The sequence below is a fragment of the Sparus aurata genome, chromosome 19, assembly GCF_900880675.1.
Source record: "Sparus aurata chromosome 19, fSpaAur1.1, whole genome shotgun sequence".
In the NCBI taxonomy this organism is placed as follows: Eukaryota; Metazoa; Chordata; class Actinopteri; order Spariformes; family Sparidae; genus Sparus; species Sparus aurata.
The window spans coordinates 24,231,572-24,255,862 of NC_044205.1; the positions used below are offsets into that span (position 1 = coordinate 24,231,572).

The window sequence follows — 24,291 nt, forward strand, 5'->3', positions numbered from 1 at the left end:
TTTTCATTTTTGGGTGAACTGTTCCTTTAAAACTGTAACTACATAAGGGTTTATTATAAACTTTTTTTGAAACGGGATCATTTATTTTTGTTCACTGTGCAGTTAAGTCTTGGTTTATATTATATATCTGCTCACATGAATCCAGAAACAGATGTAAAACTGTATCGAACTCATGGCCTCTGTCAGTTTCCTTGCTGACTAACATCGTTTATATTTAGTATCATTTGAAAAAGGCCTTGAAAGGTGTTGAAGTTGCCTCTCTGAAGCACAGTGGTGGCCCGATGTTCCTCCTGGAAGCCTCCACTGCGGATCGTCTTTCTAATTCTATACTCCCCAGCACATTGGCACATTGTCTTCCTCAGACACAGACAAAAGCCCACATGCTGCACTTATAGTAAGAGCTCCACACCGCAGTGTTAATTTGGTGTTTTCAAGGAGTTGTGCAGTGATTACGTTTCCTGACTGTGTGAGCGTGAGACATTGACACGTGGTAATTTGAAAGGGTGTTTCCCGCAGACATGTAAATGCTGAACAACCTTCAGCGCAGCCACTGAGGTGTGTTTACCAAAGATGAGCAGACACTTCTGTCAGCAGGTTCAAAATCGTTGCCTTTTGGGAGGCTTTATCGCAGAATAATTATGGAAATATGTGGAGGATGGGACGCTGTTGCATGCAGCAGTTGGCGACTTGCGTGTGTGTATGTTTTTGTTCAGATAAGACTTTTCGAAGGCTGGTTTTCTTTCCTAATCCATGTGAAATGATTGTGTATACGTCCTTGCTTGTGTGTTTCTGTTGCTTATCTGGCGCTAATGACAGCCTGGAGGGTTGTTTGGGTAAACAGACATGGGAGGGCGATGAAGAGGAGGAGGTAGAGGGCATGAAGGAGGCATGTTCTAGCTGTCGGCTTCATATTGACTGATGGGCCCCTGATGTGACCTCCTGTATGTTAACAGGACTCGCCATGCTGACAGCCGCTGTAGCATGTGTATGTTCAGTAGGGAAATGTTTATCATGTTCACCTTGATTTTAGATTTTAGCAGGCTTACATTTGCTAATTAGCAGTAAATGTTGCTATGGCTAATGGGAGTATCCCAAGTTGTCAAAGTATTTGGTCATAATCCAAAGTTTCGGCCGAACTGGACCCCTGAATTTTTATCTTGCGCCTTAAAAATGACAAAGTAATCAATCATCTTCTGGGGATCATGACTCTTTGTTCATAAATTCATGAAAATCCATCCAAGAGTTGTAGTGTTTCAATAAAAACAAAAATGTCAAGCACACTAGCACTAAAAGAAACATCTGGGCTGTATTTATTCCTTGGAAAATATAAATGTCTGTATACAATTGAATGGCAATCCCAAAGTTGTTCGGACATTTCATTGTGAAGCAAAAAACAACTTGTTAGTGGTGCAACAGGAAAAAGCAAGAAATTACCTAAGTGAGTGGGGTTTATCCTCTGGGGGCCATGATTGTTTGAACAAAATATCAGCAATCCATCCCACAGTTGTGGAGATATTTGAGGGACAAACACACATTTCAACCTCCCTGTTGCTCTTAAAGAAAAGTCAGGGGATCGCCAAAGTCAGTAGGGTTGATCCTCTGGGTACCATGAATGTCTGTACGAAATTTCATGGCAACCGATCCGAGAGTTGTTGAGACAATTTAGTAAAAAGTGTAAATGTCAAGCTCATGGTGCCGCTAAAGAAAAAAGTCAAGAAATCATCAAAGTTGGTAGAGTTCATCCTCTGGGTACCATGAATGTCTGTACTAAAATCTCATGGCAAAAATCTATTGAACAGTTGTTGAGATTTGTTGGTATAAAACATAAATGTCCACCTCATTTTGGTGCTAAAAGAAAAGTCAAGGTATCAGCAGGATTTATCCTGTGGGAAACATGAACGTCTGTATTTAATTACATACTAGACGACATTAGGATACGTCATCTGGGAACCATGAACATTATTACAAACATTTTGAGCCAATCCATGTAGTAGATGTAGAGATATTTCACTGAATAAGTGACGAGTTTGACCTCCTGGTGACACTGGAGGAAAAGTGAAGAGATCACCAAAGTCACTTGGGTTCATCCTCGGGGGACTATGACATTTCATGGCAGTCTATCTGATATTAGTTCAGATAATTCTGTCTGGACTGAAGTGATGTACCAAACAGTGAGAGTACAAGATGACAAGCTCATGCAAGAATCCATGGAAGTCACCAATCAGTGTCCAATGGAGAACTACCAGTGGCCAGGTTAGCACAGATGCTGCTGTAGTTAGTATTGGACTGTATTTCATTGAAAGATGAGCAAAGGTGATGATGGAAAAAAGTTTCTGCTCTTCCCCCAGCTGACCTCAGCGAGAGCTCGATTTTTCCAATCGCCTGTGTTGTACGTGATCCAGAGGTGGTTCGTCCAATCAAGAGAAAGAACTACTTTTCAGCTCATGTATCGGGTGGGAGTCACCCCGGGAGAAAAAAATTAAAAATTAGACGCTAAAACAGCAGCAGAGAAAATCACAATTGGAGCAAAGAGTCCCAGTTGAGATGTCAAACAATAAGAACAAAACAGGACACAAGTGAATGTGACTCACAACGGGGAACAATAGCGTTGTGGTCAATGTGTCCGCTTGATGAATGGGTGTTTTCGGCAGCACAGGAAATCACGTCTATATAAGGACATTGTGGCCGACGCCCCAAACCCTAATGAGCACGTGTGGATGAAGTTCTCACCACAGCTTTTGGGGGGGGAGAGGATGAGGACCAACCAGGAGCTGTGGTGTAGCTGTCACCACCACCTCTGTCTCTTCAAAGAAACTATCGACGCGTTCTGACAAAAACACTGATGTGTTTTTACAGGCGGCGGCGACGTCATCATCATCAGATTAATCAATTGTAATCAGTACTGCGTGTGTGTGTGTGTGTGCGAGTCTAATTTTGTTCTGGTCTACTGACTGTCTGATCTGATAAATGTTTCAAGCAGAGCACCCTGCTGTTTTGTGCATGAGATTAGCAGCACACACACACACAAACTCACTTCATATGTACGGTACTCACGGGGCCCTGCAGCCTTTAATGGTCCCGCAGTAATACACAGATAATGTTCGGCTGATTTTATTAAATGATCTCTGTACATCACTGGGAGGCCCGGGGGAAAGGGGAGGGTAAGGGAGGAGAGGAGGAGTGCTGTGGGAGAGGAGGAGTGATGGGAGGGAGGGAAGGAGGGACAGTTTGAAGAGCCGGGGTGAAGTTAGAGTAGCTACAGATAGACTGATAGCAGCAGAGAGGCAGGAAAGTGAGTGAAGTCAGGAGGATGTCACTTTAACTTTTTGGGGATTTTCATTTTGCACATAAATTAGATTTAAAATTTTTTTTTCCTGATTTTGTTGCTTTCTGGGCAGTTTTTCTGCAAAGTAAGATTGTTCTGGAGAGTGTGTGTTTTTCATGTGTGTGTGTGTGATATAGTGCAGTAAGCAGCTATGGAACGGGAGTGTCTTGGCGGCAGCGGGGTTAAACCCGAGAGCGGCAACATACGTCTCTTTAAGGTCGCGCTGGCCATGTGTGTGTGTGTCTGCGCCGCTCTACTGCTCGCACTCATATTGGGTAAGTCCAACACACATGACATTGCACACATTTTTTTCCCCTCTTTCCTCAACCTGCATTGTAATTTGCAAAGGAATCTGGTGGTGAATGTATCGTAAGGTCCACGGATTATAGTACACGCATAGACTGTAAATAACTGGTGGGAGAAAAGGTCTTTGTGGAGGGCTGGCGGGTAACTTGTGTCAAACTATTTTTGGTTCATATAAGGTTTCAAACACACCCACATGCACATGAAGAAAAAAAAAACACACAACCTCTCCGTATGCACTGTGGGAGTCAAGTTGAACTCTGAGAAAAAAAAAGAGGAATGTTGACACTTTGTGGGTTTTATTTCCAGCAGAATGTAAAATTAATTAGCAGGAAACAGTGTGGTAGAGTAATGAGAAGGGTGTGTTTTTTTGTTTATTCACAGGGGGGCAGCGCACATTAATTTACACTGACGTTTAAAAAAAAAATGGCTTAAGAATACAGTAGACCTGCCAGAAACAAGTGATTTGCTCCAGTAGCGCAGCCAAAAACCAGACAGAAATGATAGTTATTACACACTGTGAGCATAAAAATAAGAGAAAATGTTACAGTGTGAGTGAAAATGAGGCAAGGCAAGCTTATTTTTACTACTTTACACGAGACACATGATGGTTCAAAGAAAGACGAGAGCATGAACAGCATATAATGAATCAAATTTTATAAACCGTAGCCCAAGTTTTGCCAGATTTAAGTTCCTCCAGTTCCTCTTTCAGTTCTTTATTTAAACAGGTGGGGTTTCCAAATGTTTGTTTCTGTCAGTGAGACTGGAAAAATGCAGTAATTTCTGGCAACTTCCCTTATTTTATTCATACCCACACATCTTCAGGAGCACATATATACATCTCTAAAATATGTAAAGAAGCCAGCTTGTCAAGTGCTAGCTATATTAATAGCAAATACATTAAACGCACGTATGATTTTGCCCAATAATTCAAACTTTTCGAACGTTTTTTGGAACTTACAAAAAATCTGAGTCCCAATAATCAGCCACTATTTGCTTAGACAGGGAGTTAGCTTAGCTTAGCTTAGCACGGAGAATGGAAGCAGGGGAAAATACATTGTCCTGCTGTTGACCGTGGATGTAAGATGACAGCTGGATCTACATTCATTCGTCTGAGAGCTGGTCAGTGGATCATGAAGCTCCACAGTCCGACTGGCAAAAGATACAGAAGTAACCACAGTTATCCCTTAAATGTTGAACTGCTCCTTTAAGAGTATTCGTGTTGACTGTTTCTGCAGTTCAGTAGTTTCAGTAGTTGTGATGATGGCTGTGGTCGGGAGGGGGGGTGTGGGTGTCTGGGGTGGGGTCGGCGTTGATTGTTTTCTTTTGCTATTGAGGGAAGCCTGAATTCTTGTGGTGGTATTGAAGTGTCGTTATGTTATGTGCCCATGTATGCACCACCAACCCTCCTCTGCTCTCCAGCCATGCGAATGACCAGACACAAGAATTTTAAGTAGTTTGAGTTTTTTTTTTCCCATCTTTCTTCATTTTTAATGAGTTTAGAGACAGTGGCTTTTGCATTTGTTCTTGTTTGTTTTGGTGGCCTGTTTGGTATCCGAGTAATGAACCTGAGGTTTGCAGTGACACTGGAGCCTCAGACATCTGTGCATGTGTGAGTGTGTTTTCGTCGGAGCTGTCGGGGTGGAGGGGGGTTACTGAGGTTGTTCCAGGCCAAGCGGGTCGTGCAGGGCTGAAGTTCCAAGCACTTCCACTCAAAGTGGGCTCCGCATTAAGCAGCTTTAACTAGACAACAAGACCAGTCAACCTCCGAGGTCAGACATTGCGGCGCAGCTCGGTAACGCTCCACTCATTCGTTCACAATAGATTCAGTTGCTAAATATGCCCCGTGGTGCCTCTGTACGCCCTCGGAGCCACATCACACAGCAGTGGTTTCTGCAGCGGTTAGAAAAAGCAGGAGCTCGTTCACCTTCTAGGAAAGGGAAGTGAACGGGTAAACCTGTGGTCACACTGCGAGGAGCATAAACAATGGGAGGCTCTGTTCTGTCGTCTTGTGGCGCTCTGATTAGAAGCGTGTGAAGCAATTTTTGACTTGACAGACGGCACAAATAAAGATTATGTGGTGCATCGAGTGATATCACACGGATACGAAGTTACGTGGCGATTGTAAGTGGAGGCTTTTCGTCCGCGCAGGCAGGCATGAGGTTAAAAACTGAATCCACTGACTGTTTACTCTGTTCCTATCCAGCTGTATCAGCTGCACTTTGGTCTATTTTGTCCTATTAGATAAAGAGTGGATTGTGGGAATCTCCCTCACAGACTTTCCTCTGATAAGCTGTATCATTTTGGGTCACATGAAAGTATGATTTGCAGACACGGTTCTCTGTTCTTCATTCACTGATAGCGTGTTATGATAATAATATATAGAAAATAACTCTACGTTAAGGTGCAGCCTTGAGGACAATGAATTGTATTCCTTCAGGTAACAGGTAATGTTTTTCAACGCTGTTCTGATGAACCACATGCAAAGGTGAAGTAAGCGAGGTTTCCATGAACACACATGATTGTTGATCTATACATGAAGTAACCTATTAATGCAAATACCACTGGTAATGTATTGATTATGTTTATGCTTTCACAAAATCTACATTTGATGATTTACTGAGCAAAGCGATAAATGTCCCAACACTTCCTGACAGCCACCAAGCATTAGAGGACTATTTGCGTATTAGTGTGAAGTGCAAAAGAAGACGCATGCAACCTAAGTGCTCTACAAATTAATAAAAAACATTTCTTCTCCCTCAGTTGCTCAGAAATCCAATCAGGAGGAGTTCTGTCTGAGCCCAGAATGCATCGAAGCAGGTGAGGAGTCTTCTTCTACCGGATGTTCAAAGCTTCTTATTCGACTCGCCGGGTTGTGGGTTTCACTTCTTGTCTTCTTCCACCTCACAGCCGGGTCCATTCTGACTAAAATGGATCAGTCCATTAACCCCTGCGACGACTTCTATACTTACTCCTGTGGCGGTTGGTTAAAGGAGAACCCGATCCCTGAAGATTCCTCCTCGTATGGCATCTACCCCTGGCTACGGCAGCACGTAGACATCAAACTCAAAGGTGTGCTTGATCATGAATTTCCCAACAATGCCTGAGCTCATCCACCTTGATGAAAACAGGCTGATGTAGCCTTGAGTTGCTAACCTAGTGTCAAACACAGTTAAAGACCAGGCCACAGAAGTCCAGTGAGCTCACCTCCACACCCCCAGATTTTTTTAAATGTTCGAACTTGTAGTCTTTAGGACCATCCAACACTGATAAACGTGACATCACTAGAGGAAATGCATCAGAGTTCACAGAGCTCCATCTGGAGCCACAAAAAGGCTTTATACATATTATCACATATGCAGAGGCTGTACACAGAACTGGAAAGTCAAATGTGTAGGAATTAGTGGCATCTAGTGGTGAGGTTTCACATTGCAACCAACTGAATACCCCTCTTCTTAACCTCCCCTGAGGTGGTGTTTGATTTGTCCAATCTGGGCTCCTGTAGCAGCAAGACCCGCTCCCTCCGTAGATATAAAAGACTCATTCTAAGGCGACGAGAATGCAAAGATTCTTAGTTTCAGGTGATTATACACCAGTGAAACATAATCATGAATATTATGTTAGATTTTTGCTGCTAAATCCTTCAGACTGAACCCCAAAAGTATATAGTCAGTGGAGTAACTTGTTATTATTAGGTACCTACAAGGTGGTTATTTCACAAAACCAACCACGGATTATGTTTCTTCCACAATGAAAAACAAAATCACCTATACAGGATGTGTTAAAGGTTTAATTCAGGTAAAATCTTTGTTTACACTGTTTTCTTTTCTCTGTCAGAGTTATTAGAAGCTCCTCTGGACCCTAAAGAACTGGAGGCAGTGACGAAGGCCAAGATTCTCTACCGCTCCTGCATGAACGAAAGTGAGTCTTGCACACACATACTAACATATTTTTGTTGTTAAAGTGGACATAGCATAGACACAACCCATAATTCCCTGGAGACTTAGCTTACCATTATTCTAACCCAACCGTAACAAGGGAGGTCAGTCGCCAAGTCGCCATAATGTGACGTTTTTGCGACCTGATTCTGTACCTTCTTGTGGGGACCGTTGTTTACATAAGGCCTTCGCCCGGCTCCTAACTCATCCTGAATCATCCAGACTACATGCATGACCCCAAAACTCAACCTGACTTAAATATAAACCTAAAACTTTCTGAAAAAGTTAGAACCAGCCAAAAGGTCCCCACAATTCAAAACGTCCCCACTTTGCATGTATACAAACAGGTCCACACAAAGATACTGCAAGTCAAGAGCCGACAAAGACTCAGTGATTGTCTAAATGGTAGATATAGGTCATCAAACAAAATGCTGTACATAATTTCACTTTCTTCTTTTCTCTGTGTGTTTACATAGCTATACTGGAGCACGTGGACGCCAAACCAATGCTGAAAACACTCAAACAGGCTGTGTTCCGGTGGCCCGTTGTGGGGGAAGGGCTCGGCGGAGACTACCAGTGGTCCGCAGAGCACTGGAGCCTCCTGAAGACTCTGGCCGAGATGAGGAACCAGCACAGTAAGAGCGTCCTGATACGACTGTACGTCTCCCCCGATGACAAAAACTCCTCACACTACATCATCAAGGTAAGACATCGACAGTTCACTGTTATATCTACTTATTTGTGTTTGTCTACATATTTAGAGTTTATCCTTTGAGTGATGTGGAGATTAAATAAAAACTATCCGTTTTGTTACTGTTGGTTTGTACCACACCAGCTGTTCCTTCTGTTTCCAGGCTTTATTTTATGACCTAAGCTAAGCTAGCCAGCTGCTAGCTCCAGCTTCATAACCGTTACATGGATTGTGTCACGTCTAACTCTGCAAAAAAAATGAATTACTATGTTTCCCCGAATGTGGAAGCATTATTTTCTTAAGGCAACATAGTTTTTGTTAGATTTCAGCCAATTTAGTGCATGTTGTGAATACTTTATATTGCTACAGAAAATTATCGCAAACACACTGTCTTTTTTGCGGTAGCTGTTGGTTTCTCTTGAAGCCAGAACAGTTAGGAAATGGACAAATATACCAGACTTACAGTAATCCACCACCACTATGATTTTATCAGATATTTTCACATTGTGTGATAATGCATTTGTTCGCAGGAACTCTATTGAAAATGTTCCCTGCTGCTGCTTTCAAGACAGCGTTAATGGAATCACAATACTCAATTTGAGAGGCAGTGTGATAGTGTGGTTGTAATGTTTCCTGCCTTACAATGGTGCCTGAAACAATAATGTCTCTTTGACTAAAAATCTTGTTTTGCCATTTCATGCACCTCGTGGAAGCCATAGAACCAGTGTTACACAAGAACTATTTAAAAGAGCTGGGCGTTTCAAACAACTCCAGCTCTTTTTTGTTTTTGGTTAAGCTTGACTGCTAGCTGCCAGTGATCAGATCAGATTTGTGGTAATGACGAACTCATGTTGTAGATGCGATACCCTAAACAACAGATTTGGGTTAGCAGTCTGAATAAGGCGGAGATGTGCAAGTGTCTTAATAAGGACTCACAAAATATGTGATGGATTACTTTCAGATTTTAAATACATAGATTTTTGTACGATAGAATTGAGTGCAATGGGTTCCTGGAAGGTAACCAACAAAAAGTTACAAACAAACAAACTCCCAAAATATAGAAAAAACAGCATCAGAGGCTCACCTGTGCTCTCTGTCTTCATGTAGCTCGATCAGGCATCCTTGTCTCTGCCCTCGAGGGAAGACTACACCACCAACTCTTCCTCTGCCCTGGCGGTGAGTTTCTCCTTCATCTCTCAGCCCTTTTACTTGTCATCTGAAAGCTTCTCTTCCTGCAGCAACAATTTCCTTCCTGTTTGAGTGATAGATTGCAGCAGAGGAGAATGTCAGCCCTTGAAATACCAGCTGCTAATGTTGAGGTTTTATATCAGACTCAACACACAGGTATTCGCAAACAACAGACAGTCAGAGACATGAATTGTAGAAGAGCAAGTTGGTGCAGATTGTAACTGTTATAGGCCAGAATAACAAAGTAGAGTATGCAATGGCTAATTTTCTGATATCTATAAATATACAAGGGGCTACATGAAACAGTGACAAGAAAAGAAAAAGAAGACAAAGAGAAGAAAGAAAAGGAAAAAGCTCAACTTGGTTGAAAGAGGTGCTAAAGTAGTTTGAAGGGCCTCACATTTTTAATTATTAGCCAAAAATAGATATTTTTAACCATCTATAAACTTGTAATATGTTATTGTTTATTTCTACTATGATACTTTTTGTGTTCTCAAGTTAATAATGATCTTAAGAGAAATGCAATAAGACTGCAACTCAAAATCTGACGAGAAATAATTTCTCTCTCAAAGTATATTTTATTATTTCGTAGCCAACACATCTACATCATATATATTAGACAAAACAAAAAAATATTTACAATAATACCTCCTGTCCATCCCAATCCCATCAACCCAGAGAATATTTACAACAAAACTACAAATAAATACAAACACATAACATGCCCATTTTGAACCAATGAATCTTCTGGGACCCACCCAAAATTTCAGTCACATGTTTGAGATGTAGATTATGTATTTTCCTAAAAATAAATGAAGAATAAGGCCTTATTTAACTCCCTTGTTTTATCAGTTATGACTACTTTTAAAGGGACAAAGTAAATCATAAATAACTTACAAAATTAAAAATGTTTATGCAGCTATTATAAATTCACCTGTCCACTGTTCTATGACAAAAACAAAAGCAAGTCGCAGGTAAGACAAAAGGTCAGCTTAACGCTAAAACGAAGCTGAAAAACTCAAATAAGGAGAGTATTTAGGTCGTTGCTTCCTTTCATAGTGAACATCCTTGGTACATGTAAAAGAAGATGTGGGATATAGTCAGTCAATCAAGGTTATTCCCTAAAGTAATTGTCTTTTCTACAAGATTAAGGTAGGACTCCATATTTGATTAAATTTCCTTTCACTGTTAAGGAGAAGAATCCTCATCATTCCATTGTACTACACTTTAAATTGCAGCTCAGACTCAATCTATTTAAATAATATACATTTTCTGTCGAGTAACAAAAGTTTCCCTAAAAGTCATATTTAGTTGAAATGTCCCCTTATTAAGATTAATACGAAAAAAGGATGGATGAGCATTTACATTCCGACGGAAAATTAAGTTCCCACTGAAAAACTGTCCCAGAAAGAGATTTAATTATCGGACAAGACCCAAAACAATGTGGATTAGAAGCAGTATATAACTTTAACATTTTATGCACAATGGAGAGACCTGCGAGTTGAATTTTCTTGACAATGATTCAATCCTTTCATTCAAATGAATCACTGCTCGGGAGGAAGCAGAGCATTTTACAGAACTCAGACAGAAAGTGTTCACTCACTCTTTTTTTTTTAACAGGAATTCCTCCACATTGTGGATAAGATTGTTTATTGTCTAATACCTTTATTGATAAGTGCACGCATGTGTGCATTTTCTTTTTATTCTTTCTGTTTTCTGTTTGAGTGGTTAATGATATTCAAGAGATATTTTCTGTTTCTTTGTATCTGTCCCTTAAACCAGTTTAAGTATACCAGAATGCCTCTTGCTGATATGGCATCACAGTCATATCTGAGTGTGGATGTAAGTCTTGATTAATGTCTGGTGGCGTCTGTGTTTGGTAGCAGCACTGACAGTAGCCTAAAGCAGTAAAAGAATACATGATGTTCATCTTTCTTCCCTTTTTTCTGCCTCCCTCTCTCTCTCTCTCTCTTCCTCTCTCCAGTATCGTGCCGCCTTGCTGAGTTTGATGGTAGATGTAGCCGTCATGCTGGGCGCTCCAGAGAAAGCAGCGCTGACCCAGATGGAACAGGCTCTCGCCTTCGAGACCAAACTGGCTCATGTAAAGACGTCATGTCAGATAAATATAATATATCACTTAATGTATAAAGAGGATTTGATGGGCCCTCGGGGGGCTCGCATTGTTAACTTTAAAACATAGCAGTGATTCATAAACTTCGCCAGCAGTATAAAGGTAAATTATCGTACTTTTTAATTTATGATCAATCACGTTGGTTAAACATCGCTCTCTGTGTCTGCAGATCCTGATTCCCTATGAGAACCGCACCAGTGAGAACATGTACAACAAGATGTCACTCTCTCGGCTGCAGCGCTCCATACCAGGGGTACTTTAAATACAGACAGATGCATAAACAACTGCAAAATATATTCATCATAAACATATTGACTGAAAAGGCAGAACATCCTCAATTTCACACACGTTTTTATGCTCACTCAGTGTGCGTTTTGCATTTTTTTGTAATAGTTAATGCACTTAATGGGAGTTGGAAACACCCTCCCCATTTGTATACATTGTTTAGACTGCCACTCTTTAATTACATTATCTCGTCCCGCCCACTGACAATTGACCGGTGAACCACCTTTCATAATTGCATTAAAAAGAAAGGATGGAAACAAGCGTAACAAAAATAACATGTGAGATACATCTGGATGAACACACAGCTAATAGATGTAAGGTCCCATGAGGGAAACCAGAAGGGGCGTGGGTTCGGTTTGTCTTTCCACAATCACCTTGGGTTTGGTCTAATGAAATGTGAAATGTATGTGAAAATATTCCAGCTGTACACGCCCATTTCACCCACCGCTGATACCCGACTCTTTGTCATTGTCTTGATCGAAGACGCTGTAAATCGCCTCCTTACCACCTCCATTTGAATTCTGTCTCTGAAGCTCAATGATAGTAGGAATGAAACATTGGTGGAGTAGTAGTTTAGTACCTTTAGTTTAACAATATATTTCTTCTTCTTCTATTTTACTATATAAGTCATGTTCACTGTATATGTTTCCTCCTCTGATTGTCTGCAGTTTGATTGGATCAGTTTTGTAAAAACTGTGGTGGAGTCCAAAGTCGAGCCGGTTCGATCCATCCACTCCTCTGAGCCCGTCATCGTCAGAGCTCCGCACTACTTCAAGGAACTTGTCAAACTCATTCAAAACACAGATCCCAGGTACACACACACCCTCACACACTCTCTCACAGCTAGACAGAGAACACACACAGACTGATGAGCACACACTGGAGCTGGAGGGCTCCTGCCTCTCATTATAAGTACATTATAGTGTATAATGAGATCACGTGTAGGCTTTTAATTAATTTCCCTCCTCTCTCTCTCTTCTCTCTCCAGGACTGTTGCTAACTACGTTCAGTGGAGGGCAGTTTTTTCCAGGATCACCACTCTGAGCCGTCGTTTCCTGTACAGATACCTGGACTATGCTCGGGTTCGTTCAGAGAGAATCTATAAAATCTATGTCCATGATGGGTCGAATTTTAGTTTTTAGATTAGCTGAGGAGTAAGATGATCCTTCATGGGTTCAGAGGCAAAAAAAAAAACAGTTTAATTTAGTAAGAATTGTGCTGTAAGAATGCTTTTAACATGGCCTTTTGTCTTGTTGACATCTTGCAGACGGATGGTTTGCATACATACGGAAAGTATTTGGCTGTGAAGCTGTGGAATTTGGTTTAAATCACACAATGAGGCTCGAGTGTAAACAGGAAAAATGAGTCCTCAGGAATTCAGCTGCTGACATTTGTTCCTTACTCTAACTTGAATATCAACTCTGACAACACAAGATTTTCCTTTAATTAATCCTGAATTACTTCCTCACTCAACAAACCATAAATCTGACGTAAACTCAAACTAATTCAGGGATATTTTTAAGAACATTTTAAAAGTTTAAAAACCGAGGTGACTCCCTTGACCCGAGCCTTTAATGTACGGCTAAAGCTCTGAACAGTAAACTGCCGTGCTTTGTGCTCATTTTCTTTTCAATTAATAGAATAATTAAAGTCCTTCAGGTCCTAAATCAACAAACTATTCAATATATAGATATAGATTCATGTCAATGTGAACAAGGCTTTGAAACAACGTGTAGGCCTTCACCTTGGGTAATAAAATGTACAAATAACTGAATAATTCAATTCCAAAAAATCCAAACAATAAAAAACAACCATCAACATACTTCTTACAGTCTTACTGTCCTCAGGCCTCATTTATAGACTGAGAGTTTGTTTCAGATCATTTCGATAGTGTACTTAAGTTCAATTCAATTCAAGCAAATCCAAATCACATTTCTATTGTAAGCACTTGTGACAAATATCAAACCTCAACTTAATCAACTTAAATTGACAGCGCCTGCTTGGTGTTTTCCCCTTATGCAATGCCAGAGCAAATCAAGGTTTTGTCAGAAATAGCCATGGAGAAAATCAGAGAAAATCAAACTTTTTGGAAGATGAGTCCACCGTGATGTTAGAGGAGACTGAAGCCAGACAACATGGTTAATTCAGTCACACAAGCTCCTTGGGAGAGTGTCACTGTTGCATATTTTCTTGCAAAAGCTTATATGTGTCCCAAACTGCAATACCTGGACATAACCAGCAGGAAAATCACTAAAGTCGAGTCTCGGTTTCCAAGTCAAAGTAGGGATTTCTGTACATGAATGTAAAGGAACAAGTTATGGCCACAGGATATAAATCAAACTGTGAATTTTGAATGACTGAACATACACTTTTTCCCTCCTAAACTCCCTTCTTCTAGTACGAAAAGCCTGAAATTAAAAAAAAAATGTGAGCAGCAAACCCACACTCTTTTCTCAGCATCTGTTTTTATGTCCTTAAACCTTCACAACAGCAATTAGAGAGCCGGGAGAGTCAGTCAAACTTGTAGCACCGCTCCAAAAAACACAGTAAAGAACCTTTGAACAATTACAAATAAAAGACAAGTGAAATTGAGGACAGAAAACAAATCAGGACATGTAAATAATACATCTTAGGCCATTTAGTATGTAGTTAGTCTACATATATTGTCACTTTTGCAGTTGAAATTAACTGCTTACATAAAAGCTGCTTTGAATCTTGTCTCATATCCTGTACTCCTTCTTTCAGGGTGTTTTAGCTTTTCTCAATCTCTGTTTTTATGTCCTTAAATGTTCCTGACAGTAATTAGAGAGCCGGGAAAGATATGTGATTTGAGTGGCACAGTCTCCATTTTTAGAATCTCAGACAGAACTCCAAATTAACTTTATAGCATGAAGTAAGCACAGATTATGTCATATGTAAAAGAATGTTATACTTAAAATAAATATCCATGTATCAGTCTTGATTCCCGGGTTGTAAAACAGTGTAATTGTAGCTGAAGAGACAAAAAGTCACCTTGCATCTGCGTCTCTCACGCCTCCACCAGGTGACCACAGGAACCACCTCTCTGACCCCGCGCTGGGACAAGTGTGTCAACTACGTGGAGAACTCGCTTGTTTATGCCACCGGTCGCCTCTTTGTCAACACACACTTCCAGGAGGACAAGAAACACATGGTGCGTGGGACGTCCACATCATGACATCACCTCCAAAACTGTGGCCAATTTTCAGATATGTTTAGTTGCGTGTGGAGTTGTAATTTGTCTGCACGTTGACTGGAGATGATGTCAGACTTTTAATGCTCGCTTGGCGACTCGTGCTTCAGTGTGGGTGTGTTTGTTTACGTGGCGGTGACAGTAAGTGTTGTATTTTGTTTTTGTAAATGCTCTGGTTGTTTTTATATGGAAGTCACGTCACACCTTGTATTGTGTGTGTTGGTCAGATGGAGGAGCTGATCGCGGGCGTTCGCTGGGCGTTCATCGACATGCTGGAGAAGGAGAACGACTGGATGGATCAACCAACGAAGAAGAGAGCAGTCGAGAAAGTAAGCGCACCTGTTAACTTCATCGCCATGTTTCTCCAAACTCCATTATTATTTAGGTGCATCAAAATATAAAGTTACGAAAGGGTAAAATATGTAAATTATCTATTATTTAATTTTTTATTTAGATGTCTTTAAATGTCCTGATTTGCCTTTATTTTCTGGTATTGACAAAAGTTGCAAAATCATGTAGAAAATACTTGTGAAAAAAAAAACCTTAAGGATGCATTAATATTTAATGACCACTTGGGGGCAGTGCATGCACAAAATCTGTCTATTTAGCTGCTAAGTGCTTGATTTTTCTCTAACTAGCTGCACACTAAGTAGCAGATGGCACAACAAATAGTCATGTGATCCAATGAATCGGTCTCTCATTTAAACCATATTCTCTCGACCTAAAGCGAACTTTTTTTGACCATGTGAGGAAAAATAGCTGCTAAATGGGACGTCAAACGGAAACAGTGACATCAAAGAGGCTAAAAAGTGTAGCAGAGCTGCAGAGTGCTCTCCTCAACAGGAAAACAACTATTTGTTTCACTGGTAATTCAGGTTTTTGTGTTTTTTGTCAGTGGCGACCTCTAGTGGCCTGTTACGGCAGCAAGGGAGGAAGTCAGGACTGGTAGTATAAAGAGTGGTCAGGATAAACAAGCACAGGACTTTTAAAACAAGTCACTGTTCATGTACATTGTGAAACCAAAAGTGAGTTATTTTTTGACCTATTCAGTTGTTTGGGTATGAGGGTGTGTTGGAATTCTCTGAAAATTCAAAATGTTTTCATGGAGTCCTTTTCTCCTTGAACAGGACTATTCTGCATTCACCAAACACACATATTGAAACATTTAAGCAAACCACCTTTTATTACCACCACAAGTAATGTCAGACTTTCAGTGTTTTCAGCGTGTCACACAAAAACCTAAAAATCCCCATTATTCAATTTAAACTAACCTCTTTATTGTTCCCACTGGCTCTTCTTGGAACAAAACCATTTCTGGGACTCAGGGATGTCTGTTGTCGGGACACCACGACTCTTTCTTGCTTGTCACGCTGCTTCAACTCTTTCTATGTTTGCACATACTGAATAAGTTACTAACAAATCAATGTATAATTTAAAAAGCTGTTTTTCCTTTGTTGTCTCTCTTAAGGCTCATGCAGTCTTGGCTAAGGTCGGCTACCCCGAGTTTATTCTGAACGACACCTACCTCAATGAAGATTTAAAGCAGGTTTGTATACTGTAGCACTGCTGTAAGATAGTAAGCAAAGCAAGGGGTAAAAAAATGGGAGTAAGGAATGATGACTTGGGAGAAATAACCATTCAAGTGATTCGTGGGCTAAACGAGCGCCCACCAGTTTGTCTGAAGCTGTATTCACACAGGACTACCATTACCACTAGACCACATCCACAAGGGTCAAGAAAGGTCTGTATTTTTCTCAAACTCTTCATGAAATGGTTGGTTGTTAAGGTTCTGCGTAATATCAATGTTTCAGAAGCGTTGGCAGCCACATTAATAATACAGTTTAGAGCTGTTTTGCCCACTTTCTGGTTGCGTTACAGGCATAAATACACACTTAGATCAAGTAACAGATGCTTTGTGGCTCGACTTGAATATGAGATCCTTTTGTTACTCTTGTACCACCAACTTGAATGTCGTACGACCAATCTCAAAGAATATGGTCATGAGTTCTGAAAAGAGAAAACAGATTGTAGCAGTCCCATTATGTAGTACCTGCTATCTTTTTAGTTTCAGTTTCAGTTTTTGAGTTTCAAGGTCCCTCTGGATTGATTGCAGTGGATTCAGATCACCTGTGTGCAGAGTCTGGAGACTGACCCATAATTAATGAGTGGATCAGCTTGGGGTATTCCCCTCCTTGCCAATCAGGGTGTGACGACGGCCTGTCGTGAAGGCTTATAGATTGTCATTCTGACTAACTGAGTGACTGTCAAAAGTCACAGTTCAATGAGGCTACCATGCTTCTTTGTGCATGGTTGTTGCAAGGCCTGGCGACTTGTTTGTAGCCATTTTCTGCCATTACCACCACAACAAAAACACAAACTGTGCCAATTCACACAGGACAAACACATGACCTATGTGTGTGGTGAAATATGGTAGCCATTTTTTTATTATTTTTATTAACATGATCTATTTGCACAGGTTCAAGATAGGATCCCTACAGGTATTACGATATCCTGGAGGTCTCTTGGTAAAACTAGTCTTGTACGAATGGGGCTGAAGTCAAATTATATTAATTCTGATGCGTTTAAGTGGCCAAAATCTGAGTTTAAAACACTCAAAACATGAGCTAACATTATAGATAGATAGATAGATAGATAGATACTTTATTCATCCCCTCAGGGAAATTCTATAATAATTGAAGCTTCTGTAAATCGCCTCCTTACCACCTCCGACTGTGAACAGACCCAGTCTGGTGTCCATGTTCACTGGGAAGCATCTGAGCCCTGTTACTAACGGTGTCTGCCCCTGTGATTCGAGGCAACGGTCAAAGCTGACTCAACACAGCCAATAAGGCCACTTAGCTCCAAAGCTGACTGAGCTACTTTCTAATGGTAGCTAGTCGCTACATCAAACAGTATTGTGAGCAGCAGCTACAGTGGTTATGCGGCCCTCAACACTTTTGGAGACATCATTTAATATACTTAATAACAGTGGGTGTTTGCCTTTGTGTATGTTTTTAGCTAGCGTTCAATGAGAAGGACTACTACGGGAACGTGATGCAGACGTTGAAGTTCATCGCCCAGTCTGATATCAGCTGGCTACGAAAGAGCGTCCCGCGTACAGAGTGAGGACTAATATATCAACCAGCTGTGTCATATCTGGTGCTTTACTCATGAACGTGCCTTTTATTATGTGTCCTTGTGTTGCAGGTGGTTTACTAACCCAACAACAGTGAACGCCTTCTACAGCTCGTCCACGAATCAAATCAGTAAGCTACAATATGTGATTGATTACTGAGATGCACATTTTTTATTTAATTATTCTGAAATTCAAGACAGGACGACGCTACACTGCACCTCAGTGATTTCAATTAAGTAAAATGGCTGAGTGGGCATTTCAGTGTCAGAAATGATTAGAATAGAATTAGAATAAACCAAATCTGACAGGATTGCTTTCTAAAAAAGGTGAAATGTGATCTGTTTTATAATAGTTTCTCCTGTAAGAAATTACACTTTTTTATCACAAATAACTGAGCCTCACATGGGGTGACGTAGAAAGAAAATGAGCCTCTGAAAATAATTAATATTTTTGATCTTCTCATTTAGGATTCCCTGCCGGGGAGCTTCAAAAGCCTTTCTTTTGGGGAAAAGAGTATCCGAGGTGAGATTAAAGCGCTGTGACACGCTCAACTAACAGACCAAAGAAATGCTACCTCATGCTTTACTCAGGAGCTCTGAATAACTAACCTGACATGAACCTCAGACAACCACAGAGGGGATCTGTTGTGTTAAGGCCTGGGGATAAACAGCACAGGTTTATACCTCATGCTCTACTTATCATGACAAATATAAATATTTCACAACAATACATAATTTAGTCCTCAATACTGTCAGACATTAGGCTATACAAGTGTTGATGAAGGTTCTCGGTCATCCAGGTCATGGTCATTTCTATGTGCTGTATCATCGGCAACTGGACTTCTTCAGTTCTATCTAACTGGGTTGTAAACTCTGTGTGGGTGTTCATACTTATTCCAATATGTACTTGTTCAAACATGGACAACCCTTTCATGCAGCAACAAATTAAAGGAGCTACTTGACTTCACGTCATCCTCTCGTCTGTTTCCAGATCTTTAAGTTACGGTGCCATCGGGGTGATAGTGGGACACGAGTTAACGCACGGCTTTGACAATAACGGTAAATGCTGATCGCCAATAACAACCTCAGATAATACATCCACAAAAACACAGTAATTTCGAAAAAAAAATGTTGTGGTTTGTGATTCCTCTCATGAGCAGGTCGCAAATATGACAGCAACGGCAACCTCGACCAGTGGTGGAGCAACTCGTCCGTAACGGCCTTCAATGAGAAGACCCAGTGTATGATTGACCAGTACAACGATTACCACTGGGATGAGGCAGGCCTAAATGTGAGAAAAGAATATGATCCCAGCACAGATATGCATATTTAAAGAAGAATCCAGTCGTGAATGTTCTTGGATAGTTTCCAGAATTACCCTTTTGTTAATTAATGTGTTTGCTTTGTGGATGTTTGTTCCGTAGGTGCGTGGCAAGAGGACCCTGGCAGAAAACATAGCAGACAACGGAGGAATAAGAGAGGCTTTTAGAGTAGGATCTGTTTTCTTTAAAGAGACTCACAATCGCATTGTCAAGCAAAAATTGTTAAAGGGATATTCCGGTCTAAGTTTAATCCATGGTCTATCACACCGTGAAACTGTGTTAGACTCCCTCTCGAGAGATCAAGTTTGCAGACCGCTAACTAATGTAGTTTTAGCATCCTCAGAAACGACCGCACGACAACAATACACTGCAGTAAATGGGTCCAAATGTAACACCATCATCAAAAAGCCACAAATAATGCTCAGAACAGCACCAAACTTCAGCAACATTAGAAACAGGGTCCCAGCACATATTTCGAGGCATCAAACATTTGATATCATCCCTACAACAAGCAAGGCTTCTCGGGTGATGAGATTCGTTCATATTTTCCGACAAAAACGGCAACTATATCAAATGTTCTATGCCTCGAAATATGTGCTGGGACCCTGTTTCTAATGTTGCTGAAGTTTGGTGCTGTTCTGAGCATTATTTGTGGCTTTTTGATGGCCGTTTTATATTTGGACCCATTTACTGCAATGTTTTGTTGTCATGCAGTCGTTTCTAAAACTACGTTAGCTAGCGGTCTGCAAACTTGATCTCTCGAGAGGGAGTCTAACACAGTTTCACGGTGTGTTAGACCATGGATTAAATTTACACTGGAATATCCCTTTAAATAGGCGCATATAAAAATGTTAATTATGATTTTACTGTATTTATAAGTCACCTGGATCTCACAACTCAGAGTGTCCTTGTTGAGAAAGGTCTATTTATAAGACCTCCGAGCTGTCATGTTAAGAATTCCAGCGGAGGAAACTTTCTCTTTTTATCCGTGTGCAGGCGTACAGGCGGTGGGTAGATGAGAGCAGAGGTGGTGTGGAGGAGCCTCGGCTGCCTGGAGTCGGACTGAACAACAACCAGCTCTTCTTCCTGAGCTATGCGCATGTAAGGACACACAAATACACAGATGCAAACTATTTTTGTCACGCTGCCAGTGTTTCAACCAGGAACAGCACTTCTGTTGTCATGCAAGGGTAATGTTGAGGTATACTGTGTTCAGTTTTGGTCAAGTTTCTGTCTGAACTACTTAAATCTGTTTCTGTTTATGATTAAACAGTTGAAACAATGCAAATGTTTACTGACATGGAAACATTTATCTGATTGCTTTGGTAACTACCTACCTTGCAGATTTGGATTTTCACAACGAAATATAATCAACATATTCATGTGTTACAATATTATATGTTATATATGTTGTGTTATTAAAATTAGCATCACCTTTGTCAAATGCAACACTGAAGTGATGATGATAATAACATTTTAACATACAGTATTATGAAATGGCAATTTTGCACAAGGTTAGCTTTTACTTTTGGCGCTTAAATTGTATTTTTACTTCACTTTGACTTGTAACAAAGTATTTATATGCTCTTGTACTGCTACATTTATTTAATGGTCCCTTATGCTTATTTTCAGGTATCTATAAGAAAATGTTAATATGCTTCAACGTTCAAAAACCACATTATTTTTCTAATTTTGTCCGTCATTGAAGCGTCTCTAGTCACCCTCTAAACACTCTGTTTTTAGTGCCTGTCTCTTTAAGGCCCAGTCTTCTCTGATTGGTCAGCTCTGACAGGCCTGAGCAGTCATCGCCCACCACTGCTGTACTGTGGGCGTGGCTGACGGGGGGATGACTGTTTAGTTGTGACATCACAACTTTTAAAGCCGGCTTGTTTAAAACCACAGTTTGGGAAACTCACTTACTACAATATGGGGCCTTTAAGTAAAAGCTGTATATGAAGAAAAACACACATACTTAATGCGAAACTTCCGCCAAAATGCATCCTTTGTGTAAAAGCATAATTACGACGAAAGAGGCACTTTTAAGATTTACGTATTTTCGTTTTTTGGGTCAAACTCATTTTCAATCGGAGTACTTGGGGCAAATTAGCGATAGCATCAAAATCTCTATTTTTAAAACAGTAAGAAGGCTCGACACAACATGAAACTTTGCTCGTAGTATCACCAGGGTCTCTACACATGAACACGAGCATTGAGAACATTGTTTATGTACACAGAGTTTACTAAAAAGAAAGTTTTTGAACAACTCACTTTAGCAGTAGCTTGTTCCGCTAGCTGCCGCCCTGCCAGCCGAGCAGTATTCTCTTTCGTCGTAATTATGCTTTTACGCGAAGGTTTGACACGGGTACATTTCCAAACAAAGCCTAGGTTGCATTTTGGTGAGAGTTTCGCTTTAATGCACTGAAACAATCAGATCACCCCTCTGATCTGTTTATACTCTGTAGGTGAGATGTAACTCATACAGACCAGAAGCAGCAAGGGACCAGATCCAGAGTGGAGCTCACAGTCCACCGAAATACAGGTGAGCAGACACACACACACACACACACACACACACACACACACACTGATTAATGCCCACAATCTTGTCAACCTGACCTTTTTTCATCGCTGTTGCCCTGCAGAGTTATCGGAGCGATGAGCAACTACGAGGAGTTTCGGAAAGTGTTCAGCTGTCCCGAGTCGTCGGTCATGAACCGAGCGGAACAGTCCTGCCGGGTGTGGTGACCCTTGACGTCAGCTTGACCCCCTCAAAACCAGTCCAGAGCTGCCAGCAGGACATCTGTTCAACAGAGGCTGATATTCCTGGACTTTGCCAACGTATTAACATGTTGTGGGAATAATGAAGCACAATGAAGCTGAGTTGTTCTCACAGATAAAGATGCAACCTGACATATAAGCATGTCAGGGGTACGAGCCCCTGTCAGCGGGCTTTTGTATAGTGTTACTGCAACAGAGATGCATTCAGTTCCGACTGAAGACGTTTTCTTACGGACCATAATTTATATGGATTATAGGTATGTTGGGAGAGATTTTCCACTAGCCCTACATGTGCTTTAAGTGCGACTTCATTAATCTAGAACCATTCGTATGGGAGCAAAACATTTCTATATTAATGTAAAGGTACGACATTTTTACAGGAAACTGATATTTCAGATGTTACGGTAACTGTCAGGTCAATATCTGTGTATTTTAATTAGCAGGTTTGATGTAGATTTATTAATGTTCAAGCGTAAGAAGAAGCAGAGTGAAAAATGCAAACTAGAATACGATGTTTGTTATTTTACAGTCTGATTATATCTCATGTTAAGTCTTCAAACCTCATTTATCCTTTTTCCTTTTTTGAGGGGAAAATAATTGTGAACACTTGGTATCGTGCAAGAAAACTTATATCAACCTGCTGGTTTATTTTGGAGACATAATGTGTATTTTTTTTGTATTGTGTTTGTGTGTGTCCGTGTGTGTGTGTGTGTGGGGGATTTGCTTTGATATTCTCACTTTGTTTTACGTCTTTCTGTTTCGTGTCAGACATTTATATTCATTTCTCCTGCAGTTCTGCCCCGAGGCAAATGGAACTTGCGGAATTACAAGCACTCAAACCACAACATGCACTCGCTCCATTTGTCTTTCTGTCTCCTTCGCTCAAGCGCTCTGCCGAGGGTGCACTCACGCGTCTGCTTTGTTTGAAATACGCAATGTTGCTCTGAAATGAAGGAGCGTGTTTTACATGACAAGATTTCAGAAGTTACGGTCAGATGATGTGAAGGTTGCGTCTTCTGAGCTGTTGTTTTATCAGGAATCATCGTGAAAACACAACTGTTAACTCCTGAAGCCAGTGTTCAGGTGATGCTTTGTAGATTAAAACAATTGACAACAAATTTATCGTCATCTGTTTCTTTTTTCACTTTGAATTTGTTTTTCGAAGCACTCGCACTCACAAACTGATTCCTCTTGTGTCTAAATTGATCTTTGGCACTACCGAACGGTTGCCAGCTCTTCGTAGGTTCCAACTTTGCCTAGTTTTAACATTAGCTGCCAACTGAGTGAACACTACGTTAAATTAAAAAGAGTCCCACTATAGAAACCAGCTGTTGGTTAATATTTAAAACTAAACTAATTGAAATCAAACGTACAACTTACTGCCATACGTAGCTAATTGAACTGGCTAGATCGTGAGGTACGGGTATTGTATTACCGTATTGATACTTACCATATTTTCCAGACTATAAGTGGCACTTTTTTCATAGTTTGGCTGCCTGCGACTTATAGTCAGGTGCGACTTATATATCAAAATATATATATAATTTAACTTGTTTTTAAATGGTAATTCATACTGACTGACGTGAACCAAGGAGTAAACATTACCGTCTACAGCCGTGAGAGGGCGCTCTAGGCTTGTGACAACTATATGCTGCTCCTGTACCACTGAAAAAAAATGAACTGAAACATTAACTTAAAGACAACTGGGAAAGACTGAACACAAAAAAAATTTGTTACGTTAACATACCGGACACCTATTAAGCCTGTTGTTCTGTGTGCTTTTTTTTTCCTCTTCATGACGCATTTTTTGATTGATGCGACTTATACTCTGGAGTGACTTATAGTCCAGAAGATACGGTAAATACAGTCTAATAATGATGTGATGATTTTAAGTCACATTTCACATAAATAACTATATTCTTCAAATTATAAAATATTACACAATTGATGTAAGACAAAATAACTAAAGTAGGAGGGGTGAACG

General features: G+C 40.5%; 1 protein-coding gene across 1 annotated transcript; it reads left to right on the forward strand.

The window, feature by feature from the left end:
- The first annotated feature begins 3,248 nt into the window (after positions 1–3,248).
- On the forward strand, positions 3,249–23,425 carry phex (phosphate regulating endopeptidase homolog, X-linked). The gene is made up of 22 exons (XM_030397478.1): positions 3,249–3,600; positions 6,392–6,448; positions 6,539–6,700; positions 7,466–7,549; positions 8,043–8,269; positions 9,365–9,433; positions 11,430–11,546; positions 11,746–11,829; positions 12,530–12,672; positions 12,850–12,943; positions 14,905–15,033; positions 15,300–15,401; positions 16,541–16,618; positions 18,091–18,194; positions 18,280–18,338; positions 18,676–18,730; positions 19,199–19,266; positions 19,368–19,498; positions 19,632–19,697; positions 20,526–20,630; positions 21,992–22,068; positions 22,172–23,425. Exons 1-22 carry the CDS (start codon positions 3,477–3,479, stop codon positions 22,272–22,274), a joined length of 2,238 nt encoding a protein of 745 aa, XP_030253338.1. The 5' UTR covers positions 3,249–3,476; the 3' UTR covers positions 22,275–23,425.
- The last annotated feature ends 866 nt before the right edge of the window (positions 23,426–24,291 follow it).

Bases quoted from the DNA above. Each gene is read 5' to 3' on its own strand.
- phex (XM_030397478.1), top strand. From the start codon at position 3,477: ATGGAACGGGAGTGTCTTGGCGGCAGCGGGGTTAAACCCGAGAGCGGC. The intron at 6,449-6,538 runs GTGAGGAGTCTT...TCCACCTCACAG, and splicing joins CCCAGAATGCATCGAAGCAG to CCGGGTCCATTCTGACTAAA. The intron at 20,631-21,991 runs GTAAGGACACAC...TATACTCTGTAG, and splicing joins TCTTCCTGAGCTATGCGCAT to GTGAGATGTAACTCATACAG.